The sequence below is a fragment of the Oncorhynchus kisutch genome, linkage group LG17, assembly GCF_002021735.2.
Source record: "Oncorhynchus kisutch isolate 150728-3 linkage group LG17, Okis_V2, whole genome shotgun sequence".
In the NCBI taxonomy this organism is placed as follows: Eukaryota; Metazoa; Chordata; class Actinopteri; order Salmoniformes; family Salmonidae; genus Oncorhynchus; species Oncorhynchus kisutch.
The window spans coordinates 61584305-61603842 of NC_034190.2; the positions used below are offsets into that span (position 1 = coordinate 61584305).

Genomic DNA, 19538 nt, shown 5'->3' on the forward strand with positions numbered 1-19538 from the left:
AGGAGTTTGCCTGTCCTTAACGAATACAAGCATACCCATAACATGATGCAGCCACTACTAAGCTTGAAACTATGGCGAGTGGTACACAGTAATGTGTTTTAAAGGATTTGCCCCAAACATAACACTTGTATTCATTGCTTTTTATTTTATTTATTTATTTATTTCACCTTTATTTAACCAGGTAGGCTAGTTGAGAACAAGTTCTCATTTGCAACTGCGACCTGGCCAAGATAAAGCATAGCAGTGTGAGCAGACAACAAAGAGTTACACATGGAGTAAACAATTAACAAGTCAATAACACAGTAGAAACCAAAGGGGGAGTCTATATACAATGTGTGCAAAAGGCATGAGGAGGTAGGCAAATAATTACAATTTTGCAGATTAACACTGGAGTGATGAATGATCAGATGGTCATGTACAGGTAGAGATATTGGTGTGCAAAAGAGCAGAAAAGTAAATAAATAAAAACAGTATGGGGATGAGGTAGGTGAGAAAGGGTGGGCTATTTACCAATAGACTATGTACAGCTGCAGCGATCGGTTAGCCGCTCAGATAGCTGATGTTTGAAGTTGGTGAGGGAGATAAAAGTCTCCAACTTCAGCGATTTTTGCAATTCGTTCCAGTCACAGGCAGCAGAGTACTGGAACGAAAGGCGGCCAAATGAGGTGTTGGCTTTAGGGATGATCAGTGAGATACACCTGCTGGAGCGCGTGCTACGGATGGGTGTTGCCATCGTGACCAGTGTGCTGAGATAAGGCGGAGCTTTACCTAGCATGGACTTGTAGATGACCTGGAGCCAGTGGGTCTGGCGACGAATATGTAGCGAGGGCCAGCCGACTAGAGCATACAAGTCGCAGTGGTGGGTGGTATAAGGTGCTTTAGTGACGAAACGGATGGCACTGTGATAGACTGCATCCAAATTCTTTGTAGTATTACTTCAGTGCCTTGTTACAAACAGGATGCATGTTTTGGAATATTTTTATTCTGTACAGGCTTGCTTTGCCAAATTCTTTGTAGTATTACTTCAGTGCCTTGTTACAAACAGGATGCATGTTTTGGAATATTTTTATTCTGTACAGGCTTCTTTCTTTTCACTCTGTTAGTTAGTATTGTGGAGTAACTACAATGTTGTTGATCCATGCTCAGTTTTCTCCTATCACAGCCATTAAACTCTAACTGTTTTAAAGTTGCCATAGTGAAATCACTGAGCGGTTTCCTTCCTCTCCGGAAACTGAGTTCAGAAGGGCTCCTGTATATTTGTAGTGACTCTATGTATTGATACACCATCCAAAGTGTAATTAATAACTTCACCATGCTCAAGGGGATATCAAAGTCAGCTTTTTGTATTTTTACCCATCCATCAATAGGTGCCCTTCTTCGCGAGGCATTGGAAAACCACGCTGGTCTTTGTGGTTTAATCTGTGTTTGAAATCCAGATAATTGTATGTGTGGGGTACAGAGATGAGGTAGTCATTAAAAAAATATTGATAAACACTACTAGTGCACACAGAGTAAGTCCATGCAACTTATTATGTGACTTGTTAAGCAAATATTTACTCCTGAACTTATTTAGGCTTGCCATAACAAAGGGGATGAATACTTATTGACTCAATACATTTCAGTTTTAAATTTTTAATTAATAAAAACATTTAAAAAACATAATTCCACTTTGACATTATGGGGTATTGTGTGTAGGCCAGTGACACAAAATCTCAATTTAATCCATTTTAAATTCATGCTGTAAGACAACAAAATGTGGAAAAAGTCCAGGAGTGTGAATACTTTCTGAATGCACTGTACGTCTAACCGGTCTCACAACTGCAGACCATGGCGTCGTGTGGGTGAGCGGTTTGCTGATGTCAACGTTGTGAACGAAGTGCCCCATGGTGGCAGTGGTCTTATGTTATGCACAGACATACCGTGATGAGATCCTGAGGTCCATTCTGAGGCCCATTTTTTTTAAGGTATCTGGAAATACATATCTGTATTCTCAGTCATGTGAAACCCATAGATTAGGGCCTAATTTATTTATTTCAATTGACTGATTTCCTTATATGAACTGTAACTCAGTAAAATCTTTGAAATTGTTGCATGTTAGATTTATATTTTTGTTCAGTATACATCCTAGAAATCAACACTTTTGAAAACATGATTTTTCTGCAATAACAATCTTTGAACAGCATATAAACGCAAACAATATTTATGGACATTTTCTCTTCTGTTTTAGGTGCCATATACACTGCTCTAAAAAATTAAGGGAACACTTAAACAACACAATGTAACTCCAAGTCAATCACACTTCTGTGAAATCAAACCACTTAGGAAGCAACACTGATTAACAATAAATGTCACATGCTGTTGTGCAAATGAAATAGACAACAGGTGGAAATTATAGGCAATTAGCAAGGCACCCCCAATAAAGGAGTGGTTCTGCAGTTGGGGGGACAGACCACTTCTCAGTTCCTATGCTTCCTGGCTGATGTTTTGGTCACTTTTGAATGCTGGCGGTGCTTTCACTCTAGTGGTAGCATGAGACGGAGTCTACAACCCACACAAGTGGCTCAGGTAGTGCAGCTCATCCAGGATGGCACATCAATGTGAGCATTGGCAAGAAGGTTTGCTGTGTCTGTCAGCGTAGTGTCCAGAGCATGGAGGCAATACCAGGAGACAGGCCAGTACATCAGGAGACGTGGAGGAGGCCATAGGAGGGCAACAACCCAGCAGCAGGACTGCTACCTCCGCCTTTGTGCAAGGAGGAGCAGGAGGAGCACTGCCAGAGCCCTGCAAAATGACCTCCAGAAGGCCACAAATGTGGATGTGTCTGCTCAAACGGTCAGAAACAGACTCCATGAGGGTGGTATGAGGGCCCGACGTCCCCAGGTGGTGGTTGTGCTTACAGCCCAACACCGTGCAGGACGTTTTTCATTTGCCAGAGAACACCAACATTGGCAAATTCGCCACTGGCGCCCTGTGCTCTTCACAGATGAAAGCAGGTTCACACTGAGCGCATGTGACAGACGTGACAGTCTGGAGACGCCGTGGAGAACGTTCTGCTGCCTGCAACATCCTCCAGCATGACCGGTTTGGCAGTGGGTCAGTCATGGTGTGGGGTGGCATTTCTTTGGGGGGCCGCACAGCCCTCCATGTGCTCACCAGAGGTAGCCTGACTGCCATTAGGTACTGAGATGAGATCCTCAGACCCCTTGTGAGACCATATGCTGGTGCGGTTGGCCCTGGGTTCCTCCTAATGCAAGACAATGCTAGACCTCATGTGGCTGGAGTGTGTCAGCAGTTCCTGCAAGAGGAAGGCATTGATGCTATGGACTGGCCCGCCCGTTCCCCAGACCTGAATCCAATTGAGCACATCTGGGACATCATGTCTCGCTCCATCCACCAACGCCACGTTGCACCACAGACTGTCCAGGAGTTGGCGGATGCTTAATTCCAGGTCTGGGAGGAGATCCCTCAGGAGACCATCCGCCACCTCATCAGGAGCATGCCCAGGCGTTGTAGGGAGGTCATACAGGCACGTGGAGGCCACACACACTACTGAGCCTCATTTTGACTTGTTTTAAGGACATTACATCAAAGTTGGATCAGCCTGTAGTGTGGTTTTCCACTTTAATTTTGAGTGTGACTCCAAATCCAGACCTCCATGGGTTGATACATTTGATTTCCATTGATAATTTTTGTGTGATTTTGTTGTCAGCCCATTCGACTATGTAAAGAAAAAATTATTTAATAAGAATATTTCATTCATTCAGATCTAGGATGTGTTATTTTAGTGGTCCCTTAATTTTTTTGAGCAGTGTATATATAAAGGTACTCTGTTTAATATAGTGTTGATAACTGAGTTATTTCCATGCCTATTTATGAATTTAATCTGTGTGTCCCCTTAGGAACTCATGTGATGGAAGGCTCTGGAAAGATGCTGGTTACTGCTGTGGGGATCAACTCTCAAACTGGAATTATCTTCACTCTACTGGGGGCTGGAGAGGGTGATCAAGAGGAGGAGAAGAAAGACAAGAAAGGTAAGATAAGAAGACATACTGAAGGTGTAATGTCTTTAAGATGTTGTTATCATTGGTATAAAAGCAAATATAGTAGCCTACATTTGAATCTCAATACATATAGCAGGGATGCTTAATATGGATATATACTGTACACGGATGTATTTACATATGATTGACTTGCAATGTCTGTTTCTTATACTGTATATACACAGAGACATGTATGTATCAAATATATACATTTAAATGAAAATAAATCATGCATTGGCAGTTTCAATAGGTGTGTTGAAATGATGCTCCATTTAGCTGTGAGTCATTTAAGACCGGATGTTACTTCTGCTGAGAAAGAGAGAGCAGAGAGAGCATCACTGAGCTGTGCAGTGTATATTTACAGTACATAGGCAGATACTTTCTTCCCTGTCTCCCTCTCCTTGATATGAAGAGAGTGGTAGCTAGCTAGCTGTTTAATAATTCTATCCACTAAAAGCATAGCCGTCTGCAGAGCGATCAATAATTGAATGGAAAGAGGGAGAGCAACATGGAGATGGGGTTACACAGACGGGGAAGCCTCTGGTTAGGACCAAACATCACAATGTAGACCACAGAAAGATATGATGCAATGGTTTACGTATTTACTGCTCCTGAGGTCTCATTCACTCATTTTTATGCATTCCCTGTTTGTGTTGTTTCTGTTGCTCATTCTTTTTAGTGATTTGATTGTTTTTTGTCTCTTAATTTGATAAAATCTCTTATTGTCCCTGTCCCTATCTCAAATCCCAATCCACTATCCCGTCAGAGGGCAATAATACCCCTGCAGTCGAAGCAAAACAGATCAGCGTCACGAATGGTAGGTGTTTCCCCTACTAGACTAGTTAGATTGGTGAAGGGATTTGCTAGAGATATTCCATGGGACTTCCGTGGGAAATTGTGGGCCCCTAATGTAATTGGGGGAAAAAATACAAACTGTAAACATATTTTGAAAAGTATGTTTAACATAACATTTCTTCACGTTTCTGTCACTTTCATTTTGTCTATTCATTTTCCCATTCAATTTTTACTCCTTTAGGGGGGGTTAAAATGGGAGCCATGTTTCCCTCCCATGTAGCATTATGTCTGTCACGTTCAGCTGTATCAGTCTAGATATTTCTCTCTCTCTCACTCAATCACAGGTAAGCAAGACGGGACACTGGAAAACAATCAGAACAAAGGTAAGAAACAGGGGGATTTCAGGGCAGATGACTCATCCCTCATTTCAAATAGGCTGCCATATATAAATCATTTGGGGAACTATACAAACAACAGATGGTATGAGGTAATAATTTATACCAAATATTTATATAGAACATTTTTACTTCTCGAATAAGATGGAAGCAATCCCTTGATTTATGTTGAAAACATCTTACCTGTACCTGTAAATGTGATAATAATGGATTGTATGTATACAACGCTTTTTATTAGGTCTCAAAGTGCTTAAAATATAGGAGGCACTCCATGTTACGGTTGCATACTGTAGCACCAACCTGGGCGAAGCACGGCAGCCATTTTGTGCCCGTAACGCACACCACACCTTTTGACATTCATCTAACCGTCCTAACCACTCCCTAACTTTGTGACAACCCCCAACCTTAGCCAAGAAACAGGATGAGGCCGTTGCCATGGAGATGCAGCCCCTGAAGAGCGCTGAAGGAGGGGAGGTGGAAGCAGAGAAGAAAAAGGGCAACGTGCCTAAAAAAGAGAAGTCTGTGCTCCAGGGCAAACTCACTAAACTGGCCGTGCAGATCGGGAAGGCAGGTGAGGGCTGACTCTAAGCATTCAGCATTCATAATCTCTTTTCTGCTGGCCTGCTTGTTCACTGTTCACCTAGTGGTTAGAACGTTGGACCAGTGACCGGAAGGTTGCAAGTTCAAATCCCCGAGCTGACAAGGTACAAATCTGTCGTTCTGCCCCTGAACAGGCAGTTAACCCATTGTTCCTAGGCTGTCATTGAAAATAAGAATGTGTTCTTAACTGACTTGCCTAGTTAAATAAAGGTATAAATAAATAAATAAATACACTGCTGACAAACTCTTCACATTTTCTGTCCTCTTTCTCAGGTCTGGTCATGTCAGCCATCACAGTGATCATCCTGGTGATGTACTTTGTGATCGAGACCTTTGTGGTTCAGGGCCGGGAGTGGCTCACTGAGTGTACACCTGTCTATGTGCAGTACTTTGTCAAGTTCTTCATCATCGGCGTCACAGTGCTGGTGGTGGCTGTGCCTGAAGGGCTGCCACTGGCTGTCACTATATCACTTGCCTACTCTGTCAAGGTGAGGGGAATAAGCTGTGTGTGTGTGTTGCTGCAGACATTATGTGACAATCATGTTAAATCGCATTTTTGCTCAAATATCCCCCATGTGACAAAAACAAGGCGCGATTACACTATATATTGTGTATGCAGCTGAATTGTATTGTAGTTTCTCAGGTGTAGGCCTAACAGTAAGATTCCTCTCCGTCTGTTTCCTCCTGTTTCCCTATAGAAAATGATGAAGGACAATAACTTGGTGCGCCACCTAGATGCCTGTGAGACCATGGGCAATGCCACGGCCATCTGCTCTGACAAGACGGGCACCCTTACTACCAACCGCATGACCGTGGTGCAGGCCTACGCGGGCGACCAGCACTTCCACATGGTCCCACACCCTGACCAGATGAATCCTATGGTGCTGGACACACTTGTAAACGCCATAGCTGTCAACAGCGCCTACACCTCCAAGATTATGGTGAGAGGGTGGATTGTGAAAGACAGATACTGTAGATACCTGCACACTGTTGAATGCTCCTACAGTTTTATTGTGGCATATGTCTGCAGTGTGGAATGAAAACAGGACACAGCTTAATTTTTTTCTGTTTATTCGGTGTAGTTTAGTTGGACATTTGGATGGAAACTCATTTTGTTCATGTCAGCACAACATACAGTAGCTAAAACAATTCATAGAATTCAGAATGTACATACAAATTTACATACACATTTACATACAAATGTTATCGTCTTACCTTTTCTTTTCCTTCTTGTCTTAGACTCATTTTGCCCAGTCTGTTCAGCGGGGGGGGAAATAGTAACTTAATATTTGATCTGTTAGCCCCCAGATAAGGAGGGAGGCCTACCCAAGCAGGTGGGCAACAAGACAGAGTGTGCCCTACTTGGCTTCGTCCTGGACCTGAAGAGGGACTATGCCCCCGTGAGGGAACAGATCCCCGAGGAGAAGCTCTACAAGGTCTACACCTTCAACTCGGTGCGCAAGTCCATGAGCACAGTGGTGCAGTTGCCCGATGGATCCTTCCGCCTCTACAGCAAGGGGGCCTCTGAGATCCTGCTCAAGAAGTAAGTCTGACTCCGAGGCTTTACAAATAAAGTTGGATTTGATTTGAGGCTACAGCTTTGATAGAGAATGTGGTGGCGGTGGCCTCAAGATAAAGTTAGCCTTGAATGAGGTTTGATGAACCAAACAAAACGACTAACATTAATATTTTGCCCTAACATACAGAGCATCTGACTTGTGTCCTGACTAGGGTGGCAAAAGAAGGGTATATTACTGGGAAGTAGCAATATCTAACACAATTTTGGTAACTTTCAAGGATTTTAAGGAATTTATCTCTGGCCCTCTGTGTGGCCTTATTATATGTACAATATATAACATCATCTAATAAGATGATTTTAAATAACATGTCAAATAGAATGACAACTCTGTAAAACTAAGTATAAACCATGAATTTAGTGAATACCTTTGGTGTTTAATCCTGGGCCATGCCACCATAAAATATATTTGATTTATTTATTTTACAATGTCAATATGTCTTTGTTGTAAATGTTGTGGTGCCAAACTGGTGGCAGTTGTGAAAAAATAAATAGTTGTAAAAGTTGCATAGTTAATAAAAAATAATGCCATTGTTGATTAGATGGTTATATAAAAAAATAAATGCTATTTTCTCTTGAACCATATGGTCTATTCACTAGGAGCTCATGGACAATATGGACACAGATATAAAAAATGAATACTATATACTGTATGAATACTTAAAAGTTATTCAAGTATACTGTACATTTCCTGTAATTACCGGTAGCTTTGCAACCATAGTTCTGACTCTCTGTCTGTCAGGTGCTCCTCTATCATGGCTGGTGGTGGAGATCCGCGGGGTTTCCGCCCACGGGACAGGGATGAGATGGTGAAGAAGGTGATCGAGCCCATGGCCTGCGACGGCCTGCGCACCATCTGCGTGGCCTACAAGGACCTGCCGGCCAGCCCTGAGCCCGACTGGGAGGACGAGGCGGGCATCGTCAGCGACCTCATCTGTATCACCGTGGTGGGCATCGAGGACCCTGTCCGCCCAGAGGTAACCAAGACCTTACGCAGAGGGACGCTCTATTGCGGTGCAGTTGTTTACAGATGTACGTAGGTAGAGATTTGGAGTGGAGTTTTTCCACAGGTATGACAATGGACTGTTTCTTGCTCTTCATTTCAAGTGAGTTATTCTGCAGATAAATGTCTAAATAAGTAAGATAGATATGAATTTAGGAATAAATAGGTATTGTTATACAACAGGTATTGTTAAACAGCAGGTATAGGTATAGTTAGGTCTAGGTATAGTTAGGTATGGGTGTAGTTGGGTATATGTGTAATTAGGTATAGGTATAGTTAGGTATAGGTATAGTTATATATAGTTAGGTATAGGTGTAGTTAGGTATAGTTAGGTATAGTTAGGTATAGTTAGGTATAGGTGTAGTTAGATATAGTTAGGTATAGTTAGGTATAGTTAGGTATAGTTGTAGTTAGGTATAGGTGTAGTTAGGTATAGTTAGGTATAGGTATAGTTAGGTATAGGTGTAGTTAGGTATAGTTAGGTATAGTTAGGTATAGTTAGGTATAGGTGTAGTTAGGTATAGTTAGGTATAGTTAGGTATAGTTAGGTATAGGTGTAGTTAGGTATAGGTGTAGTTAGGTATAGGTGTAGTTAGGTATAGGTGTAGTTAGGTATAGTTAGGTATAGGTATAGTTAGGTATAGGTGTAGTTAGGTATAGGTGTACTTAGGTATAGGTATAGTTAGGTATAGGTGTAGTTAGGTATAGGTATAGTTAGGTATAGGTGTAGGTGTAGTTAGGTATAGGTGTAGTTAGGTATAGGTGTAGTTAGGTATAGGTGTAGTTAGGTATAGGTATAGTTAGGTATAGGTGCAGTTAGGTATAGGTATAGTTAGGTATAGGTGTAGGTGTAGTTAGGTATAGGTGTAGTTAGGAATAGGTATAGTTAGGTATAGGTATAGTTATATATAGTTAGGTATAGGTGTAGTTAGGTATAGTTAGGTATAGTTAGGTATAGTTAGGTATAGGTGTAGTTAGATATAGTTAGGTATAGTTAGGTATAGTTAGGTATAGGTGTAGTTAGGTATAGTTAGGTATAGTTAGGTATAGGTGTAGTTAGGTATAGGTGTAGTTAGGTATAGTTAGGTATAGGTATAGTTAGGTATAGGTGTAGTTAGGTATAGTTAGGTATAGTTAGGTATAGTTAGGTATAGGTGTAGTTAGGTATAGTTAGGTATAGTTAGGTATAGGTGTAGTTAGGTATAGTTAGGTATAGGTGTAGTTAGGTATAGGTGTAGTTAGGTATAGGTGTAGTTAGGTATAGTTAGGTATAGGTATAGTTAGGTATAGGTGTAGTTAGGTATAGGTGTACTTAGGTATAGGTATAGTTAGGTATAGGTGTAGTTAGGTATAGGTATAGTTAGGTATAGGTGTAGTTAGGAATAGTTAGGTATAGGTGTAGTTAGGTATAGGTGTAGTTAGGTATAGGTATAGTTAGGTATTGGTGTAGTTAGGTATAGGTATAGTTAGGTATAGGTGTAGTTAGGTATAGGTGTAGTTAGGAATAGTTAGGTATAGGTATTGTAATCTCATACGTAACATAAATAATAAATAGTATCGTAAACAGACTGGGATGCGACGACTAACAAGGAACTTTGCCGCAGGTGTTTGCATTTTTTGAGTTTTGGAAGGGGAGTGCACATTTGGACCATAGACTTGGGGGGGCTATTTCGCTCCTTGTTCTAGTATATTCTCTAACACATCTGCCCCTAGAACATAATCAAGTGTCCAATGCAATTAAAAAATGTTTCAGTTCTGCGTTTCTGAGATTATAGGTATTGTTATAATTGTAGTAAATATTCAGTGATTAAGCTGTAGTTACATGCACATTAGCTAGTAAGAGGGTGTGCCAAGGCTTTATCAAAACCCAGCTGTCTTTTCTAACCAGGTCCCAGATGCTATCAAGAAATGCCAGCGAGCAGGTATCACGGTGCGCATGGTGACAGGTGACAACATCAACACAGCACGAGCCATCGCTGCCAAGTGTGGCATCATCCAGCCAGGGGATGACTTCCTGTGTATAGACGGGAAGGAATTCAACCGACGAATCAGAAATGAGAAAGGAGAGGTAGAATTCATCATTCATGAATTGTTTGACACTTTTTAACCGACCAAAAAATAAAAGTGCCCTGATTCAGTTCCTTAGCTTGTTTTATATAGTGTTACATGACTCAACATTTTCTGTGGATACACAATCTTTCTTTCTTACAGGTTGAACAGGAGCGCATTGATAAAGTTTGGCCCAAACTGAGAGTTCTGGCTAGGTCCTCACCTACAGACAAACATACACTGGTTAAAGGTGGGTCAGTGATTCTACACTCAAAACTACAGTATTCTTTTGTAAACAGCTTGTAAACCATGCAGATGCAGCATTTCCAATGAGACCTTAATCTCTCTGCAGGCATCATAGACAGCACCGTACTGGAACAGCGGCAGGTAGTGGCTGTGACAGGGGACGGGACAAATGACGGACCCGCCCTGAAGAAGGCCGATGTTGGCTTTGCCATGGTGAGACATCATGATGATGATGATGACAAATCTTTAGTCATTTTAGTAACTTTGGGAAAATATTAAGTCCCACACTTAAAGTTGCAGTCCGGGATCATAAGCACTTACAAATTTGTAACATATCATACAAAATGGTTGATGTAGTACACAATTGTGCACAATTTTCAGGGACCAGTTTTGGCTCGTGAGCACTGCTTTCAAAACTACTGTGTGATATTATGCAAGACCTTTGGCGCATCACTTTAATAATACATTTCCCTACCTATTTACATTGTAGTTACATAGACATGGTATGTACTGTGGTATTGTTACATTAGTTCTAACATAGTACTTACGGCTGTGTAACTATCATGCACATACATAGGTATTAGTGACATGTTTTTTTTATGTGAGACTTGTGCAAGCGGGGGGGGGGTGAATTTAAAGTGGATTATTTTGGTGGCTCTGTGTAGGGCATCGCTGGTACTGACGTAGCCAAGGAAGCCTCTGACATCATCCTCACTGATGACAACTTCTCTAGCATTGTGAAGGCGGTCATGTGGGGACGTAACGTCTATGACAGCATCTCCAAGTTCCTCCAATTCCAGCTCACTGTCAACGTGGTGGCTGTCATTGTGGCCTTCACCGGCGCCTGTATCACACAGGTACTCACTCCATCTCTGACTCTCACACACCATACCACAGTACAGCACACCACAACACACCACAACACAATTCACTGTTGTGTAAAATCCAAATGGACCATTTAAGTAACTGTAGTAAATTATCTAAGATGTAGGTAACAGTCTATGATGGTGAGAGGCAGAGGGAGAAGTTTTGAAGCAAAATTAATTAAAATGATATCTACTTACCTCTTTTTCTCTCTCCTTCTCTCCTTACCTCTCTTGCTGCTTCTCTTTTTACTTCTCCCTCTGCCTCTTTCCATCCCCCTCTCTCTACCTCTTTCTCCCTCTCTCCTTACATGTCCCTACCCCCTCCTCTCTCTCTCCTCCCTTCAGGACTCTCCTCTGAAGGCTGTCCAGATGTTGTGGGTGAACCTTATCATGGACACCTTTGCCTCCCTGGCCTTAGCCACCGAGCCGCCCACTGAGTCCCTGCTCCTGAGGAAGCCTTACGGCCGCAACAACCCCCTCATCTCCCGCACCATGATGAAGAACATCCTGGGCCATGCCATCTACCAGCTCACTATCATCTTCACCCTGCTGTTTGCGGGTACACACAAGGGAGGAGGAGAAGGAGGAGGAGAGAGACTGGAAGTGGGAAGAGAATGGAGAAAAGGGGAGGAGGTGGAGGGGGGCTGCAGGTGGAGGTGGGGGATGGAGGCTGGAGTTGGGGAAAGGGGGAGTGGGGTGTAGGTAATGGCAGTAGTGGGGAACAAGAAGGTTGAAGAAAAACAGACATGGAACTGTGGTGCTCTATTTAGCTCATAGTATTTTACATGATCATTTAGTATACATTTGCTTGCCATTAAAGGGATAGTGTGTTTTGCTACTTATCCAGTCAGATGAACTCATGGATACCATTTTTATTTCTCTGCGTTCAGTATGAAGGAAGTTGTAGGTAGTTTTGCGAGCCAATGCTAACTAACGTTAACGTAATCACTGGAAGTAGAAACTACCGTCAACTTCCTTCAAACTGCACGCAGAGACATAAAAAATGGCATCCATGACTTCATCTGACATTGGGTAAGTAGCAAAACAGCTTAATTTCCAGGATCTTGCACTATCGCTTTAACTAGAAAATATATATTCAACTACATGTGTCTCTTTCTATTGTCTGCTTATCCTATGTGTTCCTCTCCATCTCAGGAGAAAAGATCTTCAACATTGATAGCGGACGCCACGCCCCTCTGCACTCTCCCCCTTCCGAGCACTACACGATCATCTTCAACACCTTTGTGCTCATGCAACTGTTCAACGAGATCAATGCCCGCAAGATCCACGGTGAAAGGAACGTTTTCGACGGCATATTCCACAACCCTATTTTCTGCAGTATTGTGCTGGGGACTTTTTTAATGCAGGTGAGAGGACCACAAGCTTTTACTTCTTATACGTTGTTTTCCCTTTACATTATAGCAATCCTAGTAATGTTATTCAACCATGACATATACCTAATAATATTGACTACTTAATTATTGTCTCACAGGATACATGATACATGTATGTTGTGCTAACCAATGGCAACCACTTTTTGTGATCATATCTCTCTCGTCTTGTGTCAGTTTGTGATTGTGCAGTTTGGGGGGAAACCTTTCAGCTGCACACCACTCAATGTGGAGCAGTGGCTGTGGTGTCTGCTCGTGGGAGTAGGAGAGCTGCTGTGGGGACAGGTACTTATGCTGGAGTTAACATTGTTTCAATGTGTTAACCAATCTGTGGTTCTCCAGTGGTTTTGTGTCAAGACACAATTAAGGCCTTTGACATAGACAAACCCACATATCCATAACCCAGTCTTCAGTTGGCTTTGACACAAGGACTTGCTAGGACCAACCAGACCGAAACGGAAGTTGTGTTCTTCTTGTTCATCAACTAACGCTGACCCCTGACCCCAACAGCTCATCACCACGGTGCCTACCAGCCGCCTGCCCTGTCTGAAGGAAGCGGGTCATGCGCTGGGTAAAGAAGAGATGATTGATGATGACATGGCAGATGATGAGCAAGAGATTGACCATGCTGAGAGGGAGCTACGTCGAGGGCAGATTCTCTGGTTCCGGGGCCTCAATCGTATTCAGACTCAGGTACAGTGCATTGGGCTCCACCATTCTCTGTCCCTTGTCTTTCCCTAACAAGGGCTCTCGTATGTGCTGTACTGTCCTACGAAGAGGAGTCTTTTCTGCTTGCCCGACTTATCTCTGTTAATATGTGTCTCTCTTTCTTCACCATTTGATGCCTTAATTTCACCACACTTTGTTTTCCTATATTTATTGAAATACAATCATCTCTATTGTAACCTATCAGAGTCATTTTGATTACATCTCATGGTCATATTTCTCACTTTTTATCCTTCATCCTCATGTCATTGCGATTATCACAGATTCTGTCTTTATTTTTTATGTATCCTTAATCCTCGTCACTGTTACACAGACAAGTCTTCAATGATCAAACCTAATAATCCTAACAACAAGTATATTAAATATATTACAAGAGTTCTAATTGTAGTCTGTCTCTTACTGAAACCAGCATCTAGGTGAGACACATGATGCTGATGTAATGCTAAATACAATAATTAACATTACCAGTCCATGTTTTGAGGGCAACATCATTGATTTAAAACAGACTTTGATTTTCTTTTAAAATGCCTTTTTGTATCTAAAACATGCTTTTAGATTCCTTCATTGTGGAACATGATCTCTACAAAAATACAAGTTCTACTTTTACAATCCCTTTAAACGTGATTCATTTTGTCTGTTGCATTCACAGCTCTCCACTATGCCCCACAGGGCCCCCTACCAATTGACATGAGGTACTTCAAGACTGTCATGTCCTCTCTGTAATATCCTCTCTTTCTCTCCAACAGATGGAGGTAGTGAGTACCTTCAAGAGAAGTGGTTCCTTTCAGGGTGCTGCGCGACGTCGCTCCTCAGTTCTCAGCCAACTCCATGACGTAACCAATATTTCTACTCCCACTCACGTAGTTCTCTCCACTGCCAATGCAACTGGTGCGCCTGGGAGTGAGTTTCTGCCATCCATTAACGGCACACAACAAAAAACAGTCCACTCACTATCATCAAAATGAGCATGTTGTATGTAGAAAATGTACCTTTGCCTGCCCAGAAATGCAATTAAGCATCAAAGATATGTGTGTTTGTCTGTGTGTGTGTTGTGGCGTGTGGGAGTCAACACTGATGTGCCTGACCGACTGACCTTTTCATTTGAGTTTTCCTCCTTTGTTCTGGTTTATCTTCCATCTCTATCTACATCATGTTTTAATTAGTTTAGTGACTGTGTGTCTATGTGTATATTTGTGGTTTTATTATTTGTTAATTTAGTATTACATTTCTCTACCTCCTTTTCACTACTACCTCATGATCTTAGTCCAGGATTCAATCAGATCCCCGCTAGCTGACAACCGCATAGTTCTTGTTCGAGTGCTGCAATGTCAGGCTGTATACATGTTTGTCTTTGTAATTATGTATAGGCTACCTCGCTTCTTCAAGCATGATATTAGCTGGCCAGCTGTATTAAATGAACCCATAAATAATATATTTATTTATTATTATTTATGCACAGTGCCTTGCAAAAGTATTCATCCCCCTTGGCATTTTTCCTATTTTGTTGCATTACAACCTGTAATTTAAATGGGTATTTATTTGGATTTCATGTAATGGACATACACAAAATAGTTCAAATTGGTGAAGTGAAATGAAAAAAATTACTTGTTTCAAACAATTCCCAAAAATTAAAAACGGAAAAGTGGTTTGTGCATATATATTCACCCCATTTGCTATGAAGCCCCTAAATAAGATCTGATGCAACCAATTACCTTCAGAAGTCACCTTATTTAACTAATTAAGTCCACCTGTGTGCAATCTAAGTGTCACATGATCTCAGTATATATACACCTATTCTGAAATGCCCCAGAGTCTGCCACACCACCAATCAAGCGGCACCATGAAGACCAAGGAGCTCTCCAAACAGGTCAGGGACAAAGTTGTGGGGAAGTACAGATCAGGGTTGGGTTATAAAAAAATATCTGAAACTTTGAACATCCCACAGAGCACCATTAAATCCATTATTAAAAAATGGAAAGAATATGGCACCACAACAAACCTGCCAAAAGAGGGCCGCCCACCAAAACTCATGGACCAGGCAAGGAGGGCATTAATCAGAGAGGCAACAAAGAGACCAAAGATAACCCTGAAGGAGCTGCAAAAGCTCCACAGCGGAGACTAGAGTATCTGTCCATAGGACCACTTTAAGCCGTACACTCCGCAGAGCTGAGCTTTACGGAAGAGTGGCCAGAAAAAAGCCATTGCTTAAAGAATAAAATAAGCAAACATGTTTGGTGTTCGCCAAAAGGCATGTGGGAAACTCCTCAAACATATGGAAGAAGGTACTCTGGTCAGATGAGACTAAAATTGAGCTTTTTGGCTATCAAGGAAAACGCTGTCTGGCGCAAACCCAACACCTCTCATCACCCCGAGAACACAATCCCCACAGTGAAGCATGGTGGTGGCAGCATCATGCTGTGGGAATGTTTTTCATTGGTAGGGACTAGGAAACTGATCAGAATTGAAGGAATGATGGATGGCGCTAAATACAGGGAAATTCTTGAGGGAAACCTGTTTCAGTCTTCCAGAGATTTGAGACTGGGACGGAGGTTCACATTACAGCAGGACAATGACCCTAAGCATACTGCTAAAGCAACACTCGAGTGGTTTAAGGGGAAACATTTAAATGTCTTGAAATGGCCTAGTCAAAGCACAGACCTCAATCCAATTGGGAATCTGTGGTATAACTTAAAGATTGCTGTACACCAGCAACTGGAGCAGTTTTGCCTTGAAGAATGGGCAAAATCACAGTGGCTAGATGTGCCCAGCTTATAGAAACATACCCCAAGAGACTTGCAGCTGTAATTGCTGCAAAAGGTGACTCTACAAAGTATTGACTTGGGGATGGGGGGGTGAATAGTTATGCATGCTAAAGTTTTCTGTTTTTTTGTCTTATTTCTTGCTTGTTTCACAATAAAAAATATAGTTTAGAAACTTAAAAGTGGTATGTTATGTAAATCAATTGATACAACCCCCCCCAAAAAATATTTTCAGTTCAGGTTGTAAGGCAACAAAATAGGAAACATGCTAAGGGGGGTGAATACTTCCGCAAGCCACTGTATTCTTTTTTTATTAATTATATAATATTTTGTTTTATTATAGCCTATATTTTTTATGTATGACAATTTCATAGTTCTGAAAATGTTTCCTCATTTATGCTTTTTGACTGCACAAATAAGGAGAACGTAGCCAGGTGCCTTTTGTAAACTGTTTTTCGTTATTTCGTTCAAGTGTAATTATTTCTACCATCAATATAGTCTACACGTTATATCCATGTTTTGAACTACTAACGTTTTAGGGAACGACGGTATCAGGCTTCAGGTAAAACCCAAATGTGTAGAAGTAGAAGTGTAGAAGTAACTATGTTTATTGCAACAACAGGGGCAGGCAAACAACAGGTCAAGGCAGGCAGGAGTTCATAATCCAGAGGGGGACAAGGTACAGGTTGGCAGGCAGGCTCAGGGCCAAGGGTAGGCAGAGTGGTCAGGCAGGTGGGCTCAGAGTCAGGACAGGCAAGGGTCAAAGCCAGGAGAGTGAGAAAAGAGAGACTGGAAAAAGCATCAGCTGACACAAACCGCTGGTTGACTTGAACAAACAAGACGAACTGGCAACAGACAAACAGAGAACACAGGTATAAATACACAGGGGATAATGGGGAAGATGGGTCACACCTGGAGGGGGGTGGAGACAATCACAAGGACAGGTGAAACAGATCAGGGCATGACAGACTAGTATATTTTGACAATGTCCACAAGAGCAGCAGCTCACCAATTTGACAGCCCATACAGTTATACCTCTGACCCGGCCTAAACAAGAGTTTGTTGGCTAACGTGGGTTAGCACTGATCTGATTTAATTCTGGCCTTAATCTATTTCTTCATCTTGCTGCTTTGTTTGGCTTGATGCAATCTGTGATCAATCGTGTTTCAAACTGTCTGTATGCTCCTATGGTTTTATCAGATTTGTGACAGATTTGTGACATTACAAAGGTTTAATTTTCAAAGAGATACAAATTTTATTCAGAGCATTACGACGATGCCAATTTTAAAGAATTTCTTAAATGTCAAATCAAGGTTAAAAAAAGACAAAAAAACTGAAAAAATAACATGTATTTTGGGTTTGTGCACTTCTAGACAGTTGTAAACCTTTGAGTGTAAGCCTGAAATAGTGACATTTCTGAGATGTTACTGTTTGGTCACCCTACCAATACAAATCTTTCTCTGTCCCTAGGTTCGATCAGACTGCCAAAATAGGATCTGCAGTGTTGCTTTGTACAAATAACTACCCTCATTTTACTTGGTCTTTTTCATTCTCTCTCATTGTAGGTTCTGCATCTCATGAAGGAAGATAGTTTTATTTCCTAATGTAGGCCTACTCTGCTCTTATTATGGTTCGTTTTTGTTGTTGTTTTCTTTTCTTATCAAACATACAGATTATCTTATTCCATTGAGATCATTCAATGATATGTTTCCATTGAGATAAGTCAATGATGGGTTGAGGGTGGCCTTAAACTGCAAACTACAGCTCCAAGCATTGCGGGTTCAATCTTAGTGCTAGGCACTCCTTTTTTTGTTTTATTGTTTCTGTTTTAACCCTATCCTTAACCTATCCCAAACCTTAACCCTAACATTTTAACCAGTTAGAATGAATGCCATAACTTAAGTTACGGTTTCACTTCTACACAGTTTGACTGACAGCTAACTTCGGTTCAGTTTGACTGACAGCTTACATATGTCAAAATACACCATAATTGAAGGGCAAAACACGCCATATATCTGTTGCATGCAGTTATGTCAAATGTCTCCATTTCCTTTGGAGGTGGCATTGCAGCATTTGGTATAATGCAATACAGAGGCATTCGTCCAACCCATATTCAAAAACAGACCATTAAGTTTTGTGCACTTTGCCTATTATCATTTCCTTTGAGGACTTTTTGATTTGTTAATTTCTCTTATATACAGCCACAGATTGTTCTGTATGTTAGGAAGGTTAGTAGATATCTGAATGTAGCAACACTAGCTTCTATTTCTGAAATTGCATTGTTCAGCGGGTCTTTTACGTAATTGTTTTGCTGTTCAGCTTTATAGGTAGTTCTCATTGTTTCCCCATTAATCATACTGTGTACATTCACTGAGAATAGTTTGCCCAATTCATGAATAGAATTGCCATTTCATTCCCTGAATTGACTGAGTGAAAATGAATTGAGCCTAACCACGACTTGCGTAAATTGTTTAGTGTACTTCAATAAATCTGAAGTGTTCATGGGATTCATGCTCCACCACAGTAAAACAGGCCTTCTCATCCTCTTCTGAGATCTTTAGGTGGCCCATTTGAAAGAAATCAAGTGAATACATTGACTTGAGTAATAGTTCATTTTCAACAGCTGTGGTGTTATATTGATCATTGCGGGCACTATACTCGAAAGTTTACAATTTTCACAAGGGGACATGAATTCAGAGGGCACATAATGATTTATTTTGTAAATAATTTACTTTATGGGGAACAAACAGCTCCTTGGAAAAACAAATCAGCACAAGTCAACCTTAACAGTGTCTCTGTGTTGCCTGACTCCCTCATCACAACAACGTTATTGGGTCATGTCGCTTCTTGTGCAAGATCTTTGTGGTCATTTTCACAGTTAGAATGTTTTTTTAGTTGTGCTTGCTACAAAGGTTGGTCTTTTTAGACTTGCTTGCTGAAGAAATGGATCTTTGTGGCTATGCTTGCTGCAGGAATGAACAAACAAATCATATTGTTTGTGCATGCTGAGGTACAGTCCACTGAGCGAATAGGAATAAGGACCTAAGTATAATTTCTAACGCTCGCCCAAAACTTGGACTTTCACACGAATC

General features: G+C 41.4%; 1 protein-coding gene across 6 annotated transcripts in view; it reads left to right on the forward strand.

The window, feature by feature from the left end:
* LOC109908048 (plasma membrane calcium-transporting ATPase 3) overlaps positions 1–19538 on the forward strand; it is a 32860-nt gene that overhangs the window by 8657 nt on the left and 4665 nt on the right. The window contains exons 6-22 of one of the 6 annotated variants that reach the window (XM_031794253.1): positions 3900–4031; positions 4807–4857; positions 5180–5218; positions 5640–5801; positions 6104–6318; positions 6529–6771; positions 7132–7373; positions 8149–8383; positions 10298–10477; positions 10621–10708; positions 10811–10917; positions 11370–11561; positions 11916–12129; positions 12726–12937; positions 13139–13246; positions 13472–13654; positions 14434–14587. In XM_031794253.1, the coding sequence (XP_031650113.1) occupies positions 3900–4031; positions 4807–4857; positions 5180–5218; positions 5640–5801; positions 6104–6318; positions 6529–6771; positions 7132–7373; positions 8149–8383; positions 10298–10477; positions 10621–10708; positions 10811–10917; positions 11370–11561; positions 11916–12129; positions 12726–12937; positions 13139–13246; positions 13472–13654; positions 14434–14587 (2757 nt within the window). The remainder of the gene's footprint in view (positions 1–3899; positions 4032–4806; positions 4858–5179; positions 5219–5639; positions 5802–6103; positions 6319–6528; positions 6772–7131; positions 7374–8148; positions 8384–10297; positions 10478–10620; positions 10709–10810; positions 10918–11369; positions 11562–11915; positions 12130–12725; positions 12938–13138; positions 13247–13471; positions 13655–14433; positions 14588–19538) is intronic. The other 5 variants (XM_031794250.1, XM_020506441.2, XM_031794254.1 and 2 more) reach the window with 5 other exon arrangements.